At 40.7% G+C, this 16170-nt stretch overlaps 2 protein-coding genes across 2 annotated transcripts; one reads left to right on the top strand and one right to left on the bottom strand.

The window, feature by feature from the left end:
* The first annotated feature begins 10640 nt into the window (after nucleotides 1–10640).
* LOC134627209 (uncharacterized) lies at nucleotides 10641–13629 on the top strand. The gene is made up of 4 exons (XM_063473154.1): nucleotides 10641–10832; nucleotides 11654–11847; nucleotides 11936–12012; nucleotides 12263–13629. The coding sequence occupies exons 2-4, from the start codon at nucleotides 11722–11724 to the stop codon at nucleotides 13098–13100; spliced, it is 1041 nt and encodes a 346-aa protein (XP_063329224.1). The 5' UTR covers nucleotides 10641–10832; nucleotides 11654–11721; the 3' UTR covers nucleotides 13101–13629.
* A 136-nt stretch (nucleotides 13630–13765) lies between these two features.
* LOC134628004 (uncharacterized) lies at nucleotides 13766–16104 on the bottom strand. Its single transcript, XM_063474572.1, has 3 exons — nucleotides 15405–16104; nucleotides 14967–15102; nucleotides 13766–14603 (listed from the first exon to the last, which is right to left on the bottom strand). The coding sequence occupies exons 1-3, from the start codon at nucleotides 15998–16000 to the stop codon at nucleotides 13857–13859; spliced, it is 1479 nt and encodes a 492-aa protein (XP_063330642.1). The 5' UTR covers nucleotides 16001–16104; the 3' UTR covers nucleotides 13766–13856.
* Between the last annotated feature and the right edge of the window lie 66 nt (nucleotides 16105–16170).

Genomic DNA, 16170 nt, shown 5'->3' with positions numbered 1-16170 from the left:
GCCTTTAAAAGACCATCATTTCATTTCCTTTGGCGCTAAATAGACTGAAGTGAATTGAACTACCAACATAACTAATTCGGCACTTCAAGTTGCGAATTAGTTATGTTCAAGGGTCACGGCAGTGTGGTTGTAATGGCAAAGCAAGTATTTGGAATCACACAGGCTGCAGGTCGGCTTGAATGATTGCAGGCCTTTCTAGGGCACTTAATCCATTCATTTTCATTACTGGCACTGGATTGCCCAATCAAATTTCTTAACGTAACTGGGTTTTCCTTACCTGTGTGCTCATTAACCCTTTTTTAAAAATTTTTTTCTTCATATGAATCTGATGTGTGAACGATGCACACATTTATGCACGTGGCACAGTAACAGTATCTGCAGTAACACAGAGACATCTCGTGTGTTGCCAGAAAGGAAAATGTTAAATATCATAAGAATGGCCTTCACATATTTATATTGTTAATTTTTCTTTGTTTTCTTTGTTTGTTTGTTTTTCCTATTTCTTATTTTTTCTTTCAAGATGTTGTTGCACCAATGTTGTCTCCCCATGAGAGTTTGTAAATTTTATAAGTTTATAGTAACCATTGTCCATTGTCCATATGTAAACATGCAAGAAAAATTGTGTATGTTTCTGTTCTGTGTCCTGTGTACAGTTTGTTTGTATATGTGTCTTTCTGGCTGCTGTTACAACCAAATTTCCCCTTGTGGGACAATTATAGGATTATTCTATTCTATTCTATTCTATTCTATTCTAAATTTGTGCAAAGACTAATAAAAAAAATAAAATAAAAATAAAACAAAAAATAAAATAATTATATTATATTATATTATATTATATTATATTATATTATATTATATTATAGCTTCAATTTTAAATTATAAAAAGGAATTTAGCTTTTCTTTGTGCCACTAAAAAAGTAGCAATACAAATGTGGTCACTAAAATTATTTATGCCAGTGCAACAAGTAAAAATATTAAAATTAATAATAACAAAGAATGAAAATGGAATTAACCAAGCGGAGTAGCTAATGCTCCTTAACGTCTAATAAAAAAATAAGTAAACAGTAAATAAATAAATATTGCCCACATCACAAATAGATAAAGACGGAAATGTTAGCGGCTTTCCACGGTTTGCCAGGGCAACAGTAAATGGGTAACGGTTCAGGCTCAGCATGCGCTCCTGACACCTTTGGATCTCAGCAGGTGAGAGGAGAAACTGTACTGTGTGCTAATACTGTGTCAGTCGAGCTTAACTTGACATGTAGGCGATGGTGACATGTTTTATTGGAGTAGCTTGTAAGTTTACGTTGGTTAGCTATGCTGCAATGACAAGGCGGTGGTTTATGTTTTTGAGATTCGGTGATGCAAAGGTTCACTGGATTTATTATCGTGTTGGATTCCTGGCAAACATGAAATATATATATCTTATCTTATTAGATTTGTGTCTAGACAGATGTGTGTAAATCTTTGGCTTCACTTCTGGGCTTCCGTTCAAAAGGTAACTGAAGGACATATCACACCCTGCAGGGGCATTAGGTACAAACCTGACAGGTGTATCAGGTTTGTTCACAGTTTTAATATTTGATGTTACACATTATTTTTCTAACAACTGTGCATTCCTTCTCTATATAGGATTGTCTTCCTTTGCACACTAGCAGAGCATTCTCATTCGGGTGGGCAAATTATTTCCCCAACGGACCACATGAAAAACTGGGACTGTTGTAGAGGGCCTCTGTCTGAACTTTCCAAGGAGCAGGCAAACAGAACTGGAAATCACTGGGTTGTATTTTCTTTCTGGCTCCATCAACATTAACTGATGCTCCCCAGTTGATTCCCGGTTTTTGTGTCAGTAATCCTACATTTATTTAAATTTTATTACCCTATTTTTTTTTTGTTGAATGTACAGATTATAACTTTAATAGAGGTAATTCTTTCAGAGGAAGCCATCATTGTTGAACTGAAACATGAACAGTATGTTTTCACACCTCAAGACAACTTGGCCTCTTTCTTCACAGACATGGCTTGTAGATCACAAATGCTGAATTAATCATGAGGTCACACTCAGGACAGGTGGCTAAGTGTTTGAATGCCAAAACCGGGCATTAAAGTTTCATGAGCTTGTTCCTTGGTCTTCACTGAAGATACTAAGCCTTAAGCCTCTGGTACTACTATTCTAGTCTTTGTTATGCTACACCTATCATGTACCAACAACACTTGTGTTTAGCGTCCTTTATGCATTGGGGTTGCCTTTGCTGGTTGTCGGTCTGTCTCCATTAGTTGGCGTTCTCTGCGTCTCCCTGCTTCTCATCCCGTGTTTCTCCCTGCATGTTATCATTTCAGGTTTGTTTATTAATTGCCCCAGTTTAGGTAATGTCTTAGTTCTGTCCTCGCCATCCTCGCTTTTGTTTGCTTTCACCTCCTGTAAATAAAGCTCACTCGCATCTCAGCCAGTACCTGCATCTTGGGTCCTTTTCTCACAACGCCACATGGCTTGCCCCGCACACCGACAGGACTGTAGCCAGCTCCACATGTCAATCCAGAAGCAGTGCACTGATTCACAGTAGAAAAACAAGTGATCCAGACTTTCAGTGTCATTTCCACAAAATGTACACACATCTAAGTTAAATTTCTGTCTTAAAAATTCAGTGGGTTGGGTAAATCTCATTTATGATTTTAAAGTTAGCCTCTTTTACTTTAGGGGAAAGAGGAAGTGAGACATACTTTCTTCTTATTGCCTTAACCTCCATGGTCTCAAATTCTTTAAGAATATAATTTATTTTAACCGGATTAGGACAAATTTCATTTATCAAAACATTCCTGATCACCTTGTTTGTGGAAATGACACTGAAAGTCTGGATCACTTGTTTTTCTACTGTGAATCAGTGGACTGCTTCTGGATTGACATGTGGAGCTGGCTACAGTCCAGGGGAATTCAGTTACCCCATTTGACAGTGACCGTAATAAAATTTGGAATGCTTGCTGAGAATGCAGATTTTGACTTGATGATTAGAACGGTTTTGTTACTGGGAAATTTTTTTATTCACAAATTCAGATACTTTAAAGCTAAACCGTGTATAAACAGATGGCTGAGTGACTTTACATTTTGGGCTAAGTCGCTGAAACATGTGAATAACAAGAAAGCTCGTAAAGTTGTATTGTTTAAAAAGTTTAATCTATGTTAAAAGGAAACCTCCCCATTTAATGATCATGATTGCCCTTTTTTGTTCATATTATTTGTGCCTTTGGTTTCAAATCCTACAATGACAGTTTTTTTTTTAATTCTTTTTCCTTTTGTCTTTATTGTTTTCTCTTATCTCGTTGTACCGCTCAACCGAGGATATTTGGATGTTTGAATTAACGATGGTGCCTCACATGTTATATTGCTGTTTATAAATAAAGTTCATTAAAAAAAAAAAAGGAAACAAAAAACAGCTCTGCTTCTTTTTCGACTGCCCGGGACATTTAAACATACCTCCGTATATAAACAAATTCATGCTTTTCTCCCTTTCTTGAATAACAGCGCTGTAAAATAAGAAGAATGGCGCCTAATTACAGACTTAATAATACAGATTTAGTAATATGTCACGTGAAGATTCATCAGCCAGATTAAGTGTTTACTGACAATTGACAGTGATGGTGGACATCATCATCACTATTCCAATCAATCCTCTCCATACAGACAATCATAAACACACTCGACTATCACTAAATCAAATTTAACGAATTCACAAACACGATTTGTAATGACGCTAGTTCAGGGCTCATTCTCTCGGTCAGCAAGTGACAGGGACCCTGTGCACGAGAAAATGCTAACTTCCTGGTTTGAGACCGGATGTGGGGTTGTACATTTCCGGTAGCTTTACTTTGCGGTCAATCGCTACTTCGAAGATATGCTCCAAAATCATGTCCAAAACTCGAAAACGGAAAGATCGCGTTAAGTTACAAAGAGGAGAAGGTGGGAACACTCACCACTGTTGTGTCATAAAAAATCTAATGATCAATTTTGACGTTTAAAGAGTTTAGATCGATCAGTTGTTTACATCACTCAACACAAGCAGAACTGCATTACAAAATCAGAAGACACATCGTCCACCTTCAGAAGCACATCTCTGTATAGTGACTGGTCTTATGATTTAAACAGGCAAATGTTCAGCATTCAAACTACAGGTGAACAATAGTCAAAACAGATGTTTCCCCCGTTATGTCGATATCAGCTAGTCAAGTACACACCTACACAGCATGTTAACAAACCGTGAAAAAAAGCCACACAAAAAATGAATGATTGCTGGTAAGGGTTTCTATACATTAGTATTTACGAAGGGTATGTTGTGACTTACCTTACAGTGGTCCCTCACTATAACGCGGTTCAGCTTTCACCTCGCTGTTTCGCAGATTTTTTTAGTGCAAGTTTGCATTTTTTTTTTTACATCACATTGTGTCCTGCGTCCTGATCGCTGCAGACGATCTCCTCCGTGACGTCTCTCCTGTACAGTACACAATCGCCACATCGATCGCTAGCAGTGTGACTCTGAAGTGCAGTACTGTATGTCCACGATGTCCATGCGTCAAAAAATAAAATTGGCTAGTTGATTTCACCTATCGCTGGTTATTTTTAGAACATAACACCCGCGATAAACGAGGGACCGCTGTTTACAGATACTGAGAAATATAACATTTGAATCCCTTTTCCCTTTCATAAAAAGAGAGGCGCTGGGGAAAAAATATCGACAAGTCGATGAACATCATTTACAGATATATTGGGTAAATGCCCAAGACATCTATAGAAATGTAAATCGCCGCTTGATTTATTCATTTGCTTAACTTGTTTTGGACCGTAAACAGGGCGCGAATAGGACACCGGAAACAAAGCTCCCCACAGGAGTTTCCGCACCGGAAGTAGCATATGCTAATGTGCATAGTTTTTTTGTTTTGTTTTTTTTCTTTTTGTTTTTTTTTTCTCCAAACCTTTATTTAAACATCAGTACAATACAAAATGGAATTAAACAGTACCACAATAATGGTGTTGTACTTACAAAAGAATTGTATGCATAGATAAACAAATACAAGAACAGTATTCAGAAACAACAATATAAATATGCTAGGGGGAAAGTAACTGATCAAGCCAAAGAATAAAGTGATTGAAAGAACTTGATTTTTTCACAAACACCAATAGTTTTTATAGCTTTTGGGTTAGTGGAGTTCTTAATTGAGTTAAGATACTGTACAAGTTCAAAGGAGAATACATAAAAAGAGGGATGTCTTCCTAAACATTTGGACTTGTGAATATGAAATTTAGCCATTAAAATTAACAAGTTAATCATATATCTGTTATCAAAGTTGAATTGTTTTTGGTTTTTGTGCAGACCAAACAAAACATATTTCCAAAACAGTACTGTTGCATCTTCACAAAAAATAAAAATAAAATAACTGAGCCTTACGCCGGAGTATCGTTGCAACTGGTTTACTGAACCTTCTTTCAGTGCACGTACAGAACATCAGTGTCCATCTTTTCTGCCTCCTACCGGACACACTCTTCTTCCACTTTCTTACAACCTTCATGTAACACAGAACCTATACTGCCTCTCCTGGCATTCCCATTGTAACAACACACTCATTCTGTTTCTTTCAGAAGAATAACAGGAACCTAGGATCTATGTATCTATGACTAATAACTATTATGCATACTTATACATTTATATAACCAACTAATTTCTTGCGATACCACATCTCCTCCCCCCTTAAGTCAACAACTACCTGGACTTACAAAATAACTGCTTATTTAAAGAACGCTTAACAAACAATCAACATGTAATTAAGGTAACCATATAACCATACATATGTTTCAATGTTCTGTTTTTTTTTTTTTTTTTTTTTTTTTTTAACTGACTAGGAAGGTACGTCCTTCCTGTGAGATCAGAGCGCATTGTTGCTCTATTCCTGGAAGATCTCACTCTATCTAACAAAGTCCTTTAAAGTCTCTGGTGGACGTCTCTCTCTCTGAGAACGTCGCAACACTGGTGTCATTGAGGGGTCTCCGGGAGCCGGAGTCTCCGAATCATACGGCAACTCCGATGCCAGAGGTTCTGGCGATGTGTCCAACTCTGATGGCAAGCAGCACTCAGGCACTGCTTCTTGGTCCTGCAATGGCTCCACCTCCCTGTCAGCTGTACTGGGAACAGTGTCAGCCACTCTTACTCTCACCTGATCCACGTGCCGCTTCATAGTTTGACCTGATCCAATGGTAACAATGTAAGACACTGGACCCGATGCTCTCACAATGACTGCAGAAATCCACTTCAGGCCATAGGAGTAGTTTCTGATGAAGACCTTGTCTCCTGGTGTGAAACTTCTCAGTCTTTTCTTGGTGTCATGATTTTCTTTCTGTTTCAATTGTTTGTGCTGCACTTTTGTTTTCACATCAGGCATGAGCAAGTCCAAAACTGATCTGAGTCTCCGTGACATCATCAACTCCGCTGGTGATAAACCAGTAGTGGCATGCGGTGTGATACGATAACTGAATAGAAATCGGGACAGTCTGGTTTGCAAGGTATCACCTTTGACTTCTTCATCCCCTCCTTAAAGGTCTGGACCGCCCTCTCAGCCAGCCCATTTGAAGAAGGGTGGAAAGGTGCTGATCTCACATGGTCAATTCCCTTCTGTTTCATGAATGACTCAAATTCAGCACTTGTGAAACATGTTCCGTTGTCTGAAACTAACATTTTAGGTAGTCCAAACACACTGTAACTCTGGCGCAGTTTCTCTATAGTTACCTGTGATGTAGAGGATTTCACAGGGTAAATGTCCATCCACTTGGAATGAGCATCCACAATGATCAGAAACATTTCCCCGAGGAAAGGCCCTGCATAGTCCACATGGATTCTGGACCATGGTGACTCCGGCCACTCCCACGGGTGTAATGATGCAGTAGGTGGTGACTTATGGTGTTTCTGACACTCCTCACATGCCTGCACTTCTCTTTCAATGTTCTCATCCATCCCTGGCCACCATACATAAGACCTAGCCAAGCCTTTCATCTTCGACATGCCTGTATGAGTCTGGTGCAGGAGTTTCAATATTTTGTCTCTGCCTTTGGTGGGAATAATGACTTGGGCTCCCCAGAGCACGCAACCATCCCTCACACTCAGTTCCAGCTTTCTCTGTCGATATGGCTTTAAACCGGCATCGGTCTGAGCTGGCCAACCTTTTAAGGTGTACTCGTGGACTTGCGACAACATTACATCCTTAGCTGTCCAACGTTTGATCTGTGCAGTGTCAACTAATGTGTCATCCAGTACATCCATCATTAAAACCTGCTCAGTCATCTCTTGCTCAGGTGCTGAGTCTGGTACCGGCAACCGGCTGAGCGCATCCGCGTTTTCATGGTGTTTTCCTGGCTTGTACCTGATGTTGTACTCGTAAGCACTCAATGTCACGGCCCATCTTTGTACTCTCGGTGAGTCCATCTGAGGTATAGGCTTCTTTTCATTGAACAGTGAGATCAGGGGTTTATGATCTGTGTAGATCGTGAAAACTCGGCCATACAAGTATTTATGAAATTTCTTGATGCCAAATATCACAGCTAAACCTTCTTTGTCAAGCTGAGAATACTTTTTCTCAGCAGGAGAGAGTGTGCGTGACATGAACCCCAAAGGTCTCTCGCTTCCATCCGCGATCTTATGTGACAATACGGCGCCTACGCCGTATGGGGATGCATCACATGAGAGAACCAACTCACGGTCAGCAGAATAATGAACTAACACCTCTGCTGAGTTCAACAGGTTCTTGGATTTCTGGAATGCTTCCTCTTGTCTCTTTTGCCATGTCCAGCGTACCTCATGTCTCAAAAGTTCATGTAAGGGTGCCAACAGGGTTGCCAGGTTTGGAAGGAATTTGTTGTAGTAATTTAGCAAACCTAAGTATGCTTTCAGTTCAGTGACATTTGTGGGGGTAGGTGCGTCCATGATTGCTTTAACTTTCTTTTCCACTGGGTGGAGCCCCTGGGCGTCCACTATGTGCCCCAAGTACTCCACTTTCTCTTGCATGAAAGCACACTTGCACCTCTTTAACCTCAACCCAGCTTCCTCCAACCGGGTCAACACCTGATCCAGGTTCTGTAGATGGCTTACCTCATCCACTCCAGTCACTAAGATGTCATCTAAATACACCGCTACCTGGGGTATCCCCTTCAAAAGGCTTTCCATGGTCCTCTGGAATATCGCTGGAGCAGAGGCCACTCCAAAAGGCAATCTGTTATACGTGAACAGCCCCCTAGATGTGTTTACTGTCACGTACTTTTTCGATTCGTCATCCAAGAGGATTTGCTGGTAAGCGTGGCTCATGTCTAATTTTGAGAACTGCTTACCCCCAGATAGTGTGGCAAACAGGTCCTCCATTCTGGGTATTGGATACTGCTCCAGTGAAGCCATTGTATTTACAGTAAGCTTGTAATCTCCACACAGTCTTATTGTCCCTGTGGGCTTCAGAAGTGGCACTACTGGTGCCGCCCATTCAGCATATTTCACTGGTGAGATGATTCCTTCTTTCAAAAGTCGGTCTATTTCCTCGTCGACTTTTGCTCGCATAGCAAAGGGGACAGAACGTGGACGGAAGAAGCGTGGAGTGGCATCTCTTTTCACATGAATAGCAGCTTTCATACCTTTTAGAGTGCCCAACTCCTCTTTGAATACATCCTCGTGTTTACTTAACACTTGCTGTAGTGTTTTTTCTGTTGTTTTGACTTGGTGCAGCTTTCTGCTGTTACGACTGTTTTTCACTTCACTCCAGTCCAATTTAATTTCCTCGAGCCAAGCTCGACCTAGCAAGCTGGGGCCGTCGCCTTCGACCACCACCAGGGGCAGATGTTTTTTCTGCTGCTTGTATTTCACGCTGACTCGTGTTACGCCAATCACTTTAACAGGATCCCCTGTATAAGTTTCCAGTTTGATTTTGATGGGCTGCAGGCTGGGGGGCTTGGTGTCTTTCCCCGTTTCTCTGAATGTTGCTTCGTTCATGACTGTTAGGCAACACCCAGTGTCTATTTCAAAGTTCACCTTTTTTCCATCAATTTGCATATCCACAGTGTAGGGGTCTACTTTTCTCAAGTGTACCACACTGCCACGCCCTAGCTTGAACAGTTTTCTTTTGTGCCCTTGACTGCACTTAACACAGTTCAACGTGAAAGAGTCATCTTCAGAGCTGTCAGTTTTGTTGTTATCTGATTTCTCGCCCACATTGTGAGTACTGTAGTGTGAACTCTGCTTTTTGTCTTTCTTTACATATGTTGATGCATACTTTTTCTGGTTCAGTTTAGTCTTGCTTCTACAAGCTCTGGCTATGTGTCCCACTTTACCACAAGCATGACATTTTTCTTGTTTGTACTTACAGTCTGCTGCTGTGTGCTTGGTTCCTTTGCAACGATAACACTCTTTGCTTTCTCCCTTAAAGGTACGACTCTCCTGTTGTCCTCTGGTGAGACTGAAACATTTTGCTGTCGCCCCTGAGGTCTGCAGATCCTGTGCATTTTTATTTGCAGTCTCCAGGGCTACTGCAATTGACAGAGCCTTGTCAAAAGTGAGATCTACTTCTGACAAGAGACGTCTCTGAATTCGGTCATCCTTAATTCCGCAGACGATCCTATCTCTCAACATCTGTTGTAACGTGTTGCCATAGTTACAATCCTGTGCCAGGCGACGCAGCTCCGCTACGTATTCCATGACGGTTTCATTCGGCTTGCGGGAGCGAGAGTCAAACTTATACCTTTGCACGATTTCACTGGGCTTCGGGTCAAAGTGATTTTTCATCAGAAGTACCAGCTCTTGGAAGGTTTTGTCTTTGGGCTTGGCCGGGCTGAGAAGGTTTCGCATCAAGCTGTACGTCGCTGCTCCGACGACACTTATTAAGATCGCTCTTTGTTTTTCTGCATCGTCGATCCCGTTAGCTGCAAAAAACTGCTCGAGTATTTCCGTATACTCATCCCAGGTCTGATTCTTTGGATCGAACGCTACTAGCGTGCCGATTGTAGCCATTTCCGCTTCGAGGTTACTGGCTTCTATTTCCAGCCGAAAACTTTTGCATTCTTTGAACAGCTAGCCAAACCTGTAGCCGACTCCTTCACTGTTTCTTTCAGTCCGGTCGCCCTTAAACTCCTTCCCCCTAAACGTCCTCGTCGCCAAAAAGATGTTGCATCTTCACAAAAAATAAAAATAAAATAACTGAGCCTTACGCCGGAGTATCGTTGCAACTGATTTACTGAACCTTCTTTCAGTGCACGTACAGAACATCAGTGTCCATCTTTTCTGCCTCCTACCGCACACACTCTTCTTCCACTTTCTTACAACCTTCATGTAACACAGAACCTATACTGCCTCTCCTGGCATTCCCATTGTAACAACACACTCATTCTGTTTCTTTCAGAAGAATAACAGGAACCTAGGATCTATGTATCTATGACTAATAACTATTATGCATACTTATACATTTATATAACCAACTAATTTCTTGCGATACCACAAGTACAAATCCTTTAAATATATTTTCTGAAATAAAAACACATAAACTCTGCCAAAAATCTTGTACAAGGTTACAAAACCAAAAAGCTAACGTGCATAGTCAATGGACTACTTGCACAATCACTTCCGCGTTCTATGTAGTCCTGCCCCAGTGCTTCCGGTATGGTTAAACCATGGCGACGTTCTACACTCGCTGCCTACAAGAGCTCCCAAAATTGAACATCACTGATGTTCATCGGATTTGCAGAGTGACGACTATCCCAGCCATCAAATTAGATAAAGGATTTAAGTTATATGCTGCATCATATATACACAACTACGAAGGTAAGAAAACGTAAATTAACCGACAAAGAAACGTTAGCTAACGTCAAATGCAAACACTACGTTACTCCGCTATGTCCGTCATTTGATGTCAATTCTCTACATTACATGTTTTCTTAAACGGTGTTTTATGTCGTCCGAAACTATAGTTGAGGTTTTCTTAACTAATGTCACTTTTGTTGTTAGACACTGTTATAATAGCGTTAGGTAGTTGGCTAACTAAGGAGGTAGTTAACTACCTAATGCTACTCTTGCTAAGTGTAAAGTACATATGTTTAAGACGTGCTGACATGAGTAATACAGAAATAATGCTAATGGTACTTGTATCTTTATTCAGTGTCCAATAAAGACAGGTTGTCAGGGGAGGTCGGTGTGAGAGCCCTGTGCTACAGGTCAATGAGGAAGAGTGAGGCACCACACAGACTAAGTGTAGGCAGGAAGCTGTGTAAAGTTGTTAATCCCCGTTCAGTGGGGTTCAGTTCATTTAAGCATTAGTTAAGTTCATTCCTAAAAGCCCATCAACTTGAATGTTTTCCTTGTCTCCCTGCTTTATCACTCCTAATTTGACTAGTCAGATAGTTTAATCAACGTGTGTTTGGGTGATCAGAAACATTTGACACCAAGTTAATACTGCAAATATACACAATCTAAGTTATTACAGTTATCAAGGATGGTTAAGTTGTTTTAATAGGGAGAGAAGGAAACACTAAGCATTCAGGAGGGTAAGCCTGTAGGGGTTAGTAACCATAACACTGAACTATGTTCCTGTTCGGCTCTTCCATGAAGATGATGTTACATTTTTAATTTTCGTTCTTTCTTCGTAGATTAAGCTTCTGGATTCATCGCGGTGGTACTGACACATAGCCAGTGCTCCTGTGTGGCAGGTGCTGTTATGTGCAATCACACAGTGGCATTGCTCTTCCAAACAGCACACTACTCACAACTCAGAGTGCCGGTTGTCCCCCCTGTGCATAGCTGCACGGAATCTGAACAGCAATGGCACAAGCCACGGACAGTGGTAATTTAAATGAGGTTAAAGTTTTTGAATTAATCCATGTTTACATATGAACAGCAACACCATCCATAGTAAATGTGTCTTCTGTTAGGGTGTGAAGCCAGGACCCATCAACTCCATGATCTTCACTAAGCCGGTACCAAATAGGATGGCCCATACTGGAGTACGGTAATTAGATTTGTAAAATTTGGTTTCCTGTGTTACAAATGCATGTTGCTATTTGTTCATACGTACATGTGTCAGAATAGGTATTAATTTACATACAACACTTTCTGAAGACGGCTAACTCAGTCATGTACATATACATCCCAGTCTCTAACTTATGCACCACTGTTTTACACCTTTTAGTTTTTAGTTTAGTTGTTGTTCAGTATAATAACCTTCTTCCTTACATTATTGTCATTGATGTTTTCTTTAGGAGTGACTTCTACAGAGGCATGGTGGGTCCGTTACCAGATCCTTGCTTGTTCAGAATAATGGAGGAATATGCAAAATTTAATATTGAGGACAGGCTACTTGTGACCACAATGAACATGAGACCTGACAAGCCCCTTGTGGAAAGTGCCTTTGGGCTGGTGCAGGAGGGCAGTGTTCTGTCATATCAGCAGCCGGTTTTGACAACCCGGTACATCACACTACACCGTGATGCACCACCAACACCGCACTTGCCTCTGGAGGGGTATGACATCTTGCCATCAGATTGTGTGTTTGTGTGCTCAGAAGAAGAGCTTCTGCATCTGAAAAGCTTGTCTGTAACTCTGGAAATGGCTCACAAAATAGAGGAAGCTACACGTGAGCAAAGCTCTTCATCTGAGTGGCATCAGCTCCGCAGGCCCAGAGTGACTGCCTCTAAGTTTCGGGAGGTGTGTCACGTCAGAGGCCAGAGCTCGGCAGAGTCACTAGCAGAGCGTATATTGAAGGGAACAAGGCAAACAGCAGACATAAGGAGAGGAACTGAGATGGAGCCTGTAATAGCAGCAGAGTATAGTAGGCTAATGAATGTTAACTACTCACCCTGTGGTCTGGTCATTCACCCCATTGCCCCCTGGCTTGCTGCATCTCCTGATGGTGTTGTTTTTGACCCCAATGAATACCCCCAGTTTGGCCTTGTTGAATTCAAATGTCCCAATGTACAAAACGTTATTGACTGCAAATATGTGCAGATGGAATGTGGTACCCCTAAACTAAAAAAAGAGCCACGCATATTACTGGCAAGTGCAAGGACAACTGCTCATCAGTGGGATGCAGTGGTGTGACTTTGTTGTGTGGGCACAAGAGGACTACCTAGTGCAAAGAATATACATGGATACAGATGTGCACAATGCAATCAGAGAAAAGGCTGACTACTTCTTTTTTTACATATATATGCCAAGATACCTGTGTTTGGAAAAATGAACAGTGAAAACATAGCAAAAAGGAAAACAGATCCTTCAGGCTGGCTGGAACAAAATAACTGATGTTTTATTTGCAATGTATTTCATGAATTTTTTTGTTGTTACTTGTTGTTACATGTTACTTTTATGTGAAATCAATAAACTGTTATTTAAGCAATGGCATCAATTTCATTTTTTAAAAACACACATTAAAACATTGAATTTGTGCAGAACTTATTTACATGGTAAGTATTTAAAAATCCATGCCTAGCATACTGACATACATTTAGACAATAACACAACTGAATGAAGAAAATGACAAATGGTATTTTGGATGTTACAAAAGCACAATGTCACTTATGATTTTAAAACGATTTAGTGATTTACTTTATAATTTTGATAAACAATTTTGTTGAATATGAATAGTAATATAGTAGTATAATTAAACAGTATTAACATTCAACATTTGCAATGAATTAGAATTATCAATAACTGGAACTCAACTATCAGCACTCAAGTACCAGTTCCGTAATCAAGTTTTGTCAAGGAAGAAATGCAACTGTAGTGGCCTCAGCTGCAGGTCATTTTCCATAAGTTCCTTGTACTGGCACTGGTGTCTTGGGAAAAGTCCATCTTGTCTCACTTAACCCATTTTTTAACTAATGCTGTGTTCTGGTAATTTGACAGCATACATGCTACTGCAAACAGTTGGTTGATATTGTAAACATGTGACATGGTAATGATGCTATCAAAAAGTTTGTTCTGTTTTATCCTCCTAATGACTTGCTCCACATGTACCCTGAGTCTGGCTATGGCCTGCGTCTCCTTAACCTGGTATGCTGGCTTCTGCTTAGATAGGAAAGGTGGGCAGTACACTTTGCATTTACAACAATCGGTGATTAGGAAGCCCTTATCTACCATCACTGCCATGTCTTCAGTCAACTTCTCAGCAATGCCTGATTGTTTGAATAGTTCCTTGTCACTAACCGAACCAGCATACAGATTAGAGATGAATGTCACTGGACCATGTGGAGCTATGCCAACCAGGGCTTTCATCGTACAGTGGGATCTGTACGAAGAGTACATTTCACTCTGGAGAAGTGGTGAGGATGGTGTCTGACACCTCAGCTCTGTACAGTCGAGGATCATCTGGGTGTCTGAGAAATCTTTGAATTCCTCAGGGAGGTAAGCTTGCACTTCTTCACGTGTAAGCCAGATGCATTGAGACCCCAGTGCAGTGGCAAGAAAATTTGTCCATGTTGCAATAATGCGGCTCACTGTGGACTGGTGTATGTTAAATCGGTGTGCCAGGTCCCTCTCCTTCAAACCAACTGACAGGAAAACCAGGAAAAGAAAGAACTCGTCAACTGGCTGTAGCAGCTGCCTCTGGAAGGTGAAAACAAAAGGGAAAATGTTACTCCTTAAGCTATGAACTAGTAAAATTATGCTTTTCTTGGCTAAATGTTTTGTAATGGTTATGCATACCATACTGTACCATGGGGTAAACAATGAGGTGCTGTAGTACACAGGTATATGTATGTAAAGGATGCTGAGTCCTTTAGCATATATACACCTGTGTATGTATGCTATTGTACATAATGTAGAATAGAATAGAATAGAATAGAATAGAATTCAACTTTATTGTCATTGCACATGCACAGGTACAGGGCAATGAAATGTAATGTTATTGTACATAAATACATTAGCATTACAGCTCTAGTTCTAACTACCAACAAACCCATAACCTACCGTTGATGTGCGTGCAGGTGTCAACACTTCTTCGTTCCTATTGGCAGCTGACTTGGCTCTTGAAACCCGGATCATTTTATAGATGCAAGGCTCAATCAAAAACCAAAATGCCATCAAATGATCATAGCTTGGAAATCTATTCACGAGAGAGACATACATTGTGTCAATCATTAATTAACATTACACACTGACATAAAAATAATGTAAACTGTGACAAATATGCTAATGGTATGCTGTATAACATAGTCTGATTAAGAGTCTATTTGGTGTTGTATTTTACCTGTAGCATTAGGATATCGTCTACATGAAACATACAATCAGCAGAGAAAAAGTAAATATCTATTTTGTTTTCATTAAGACTGGAAACACTTTCGAAATTTAACTGATGGTGACCTTGGTATATTTTAAACAGTTAGCTTGAATAGACCTTAGGTGTACCTGGTGTAGAATCGGATGTCAGTGTCGGAGCCAGCAAAACGCTGTAACCCAAATTCTCGCTGGACACGTAACTCCTGTATTTCCTTCCTCAGAGTCTCCACGTCTTTGGACAGGTCTTCTGCAGCTGATGCAGATATGTCCAATGCAGACGGCTCAGGGACTGAGCAGTAGTCATGATCTCTTGTAAGACTGTGCTCTTCTTGATCGTCAGGAGGAACTAGTTCAGGGCGTCGCTCCGTTCTCTCCCAAACACTACGCCGCGGTGGTTCAACTTTATAGCCATTCCACTCAAAAAGTGTTGGTACAGCCCCTTTAATAAGCCGCCTTCGACCATCAAGGGTTGTTGGCTCTATGAGTTGATCACTGGCAAAGTGTCTGCTGCAGACCCTGGTGTGAGAGGTAATCGTGAAATGATCCCGGCGTATGTTTACCAGCCATTGTCTTCTCAAGTCGGAATGGGTCGGAAAGCCATGAAAACTTAGTATGCCGTTAAATTTGGCTGAAGCCGAACAAAGTGGGACACAGCAATGCTCGGAGTATTTCTTCTCCTGTTTTTGAAAATGTTCTGTTTTAAATACTTTCCTTTTTATACTCATTCTGAAGTGACATTAGCGTAGCTACCGATAGATAAACAAACATACCGGAAACGCCCAAGCGGTAGTATTTGGAAACGGAAATACGTCACATGCCTTAGTGCAAGTAGTCCATTCTCGTACACTGGGGAGTAAACTGCCATTAAACGAAACAGGAGAAGAAGACAACATCT

Source organism: Pelmatolapia mariae, linkage group LG5, assembly GCF_036321145.2.
Source record: "Pelmatolapia mariae isolate MD_Pm_ZW linkage group LG5, Pm_UMD_F_2, whole genome shotgun sequence".
In the NCBI taxonomy this organism is placed as follows: Eukaryota; Metazoa; Chordata; class Actinopteri; order Cichliformes; family Cichlidae; genus Pelmatolapia; species Pelmatolapia mariae.
Note: the sequence above shows the minus strand (reverse complement) of the source record. Positions and strands in the feature narration are given on the sequence as shown.

Coding starts and splice junctions, on each gene's coding strand:
- LOC134627209 (XM_063473154.1), top strand. CDS start 11,722: ATGTGCAATCACACAGTGGCATTGCTCTTCCAAACAGCACACTACTCA. Junction 11,848..11,935: donor GGCACAAGCCACGGACAGTG/GTAATTTAAATG, acceptor GTCTTCTGTTAG/GGTGTGAAGCCAGGACCCAT. Junction 12,013..12,262: donor ATGGCCCATACTGGAGTACG/GTAATTAGATTT, acceptor TGTTTTCTTTAG/GAGTGACTTCTACAGAGGCA.
- LOC134628004 (XM_063474572.1), bottom strand. CDS start 16,000: ATGAGTATAAAAAGGAAAGTATTTAAAACAGAACATTTTCAAAAACAG. Junction 15,103..15,404: donor GACATCCGATTCTACACCAG/GTACACCTAAGG, acceptor TCTCGTGAATAG/ATTTCCAAGCTATGATCATT. Junction 14,604..14,966: donor CACCTGCACGCACATCAACG/GTAGGTTATGGG, acceptor TTCACCTTCCAG/AGGCAGCTGCTACAGCCAGT.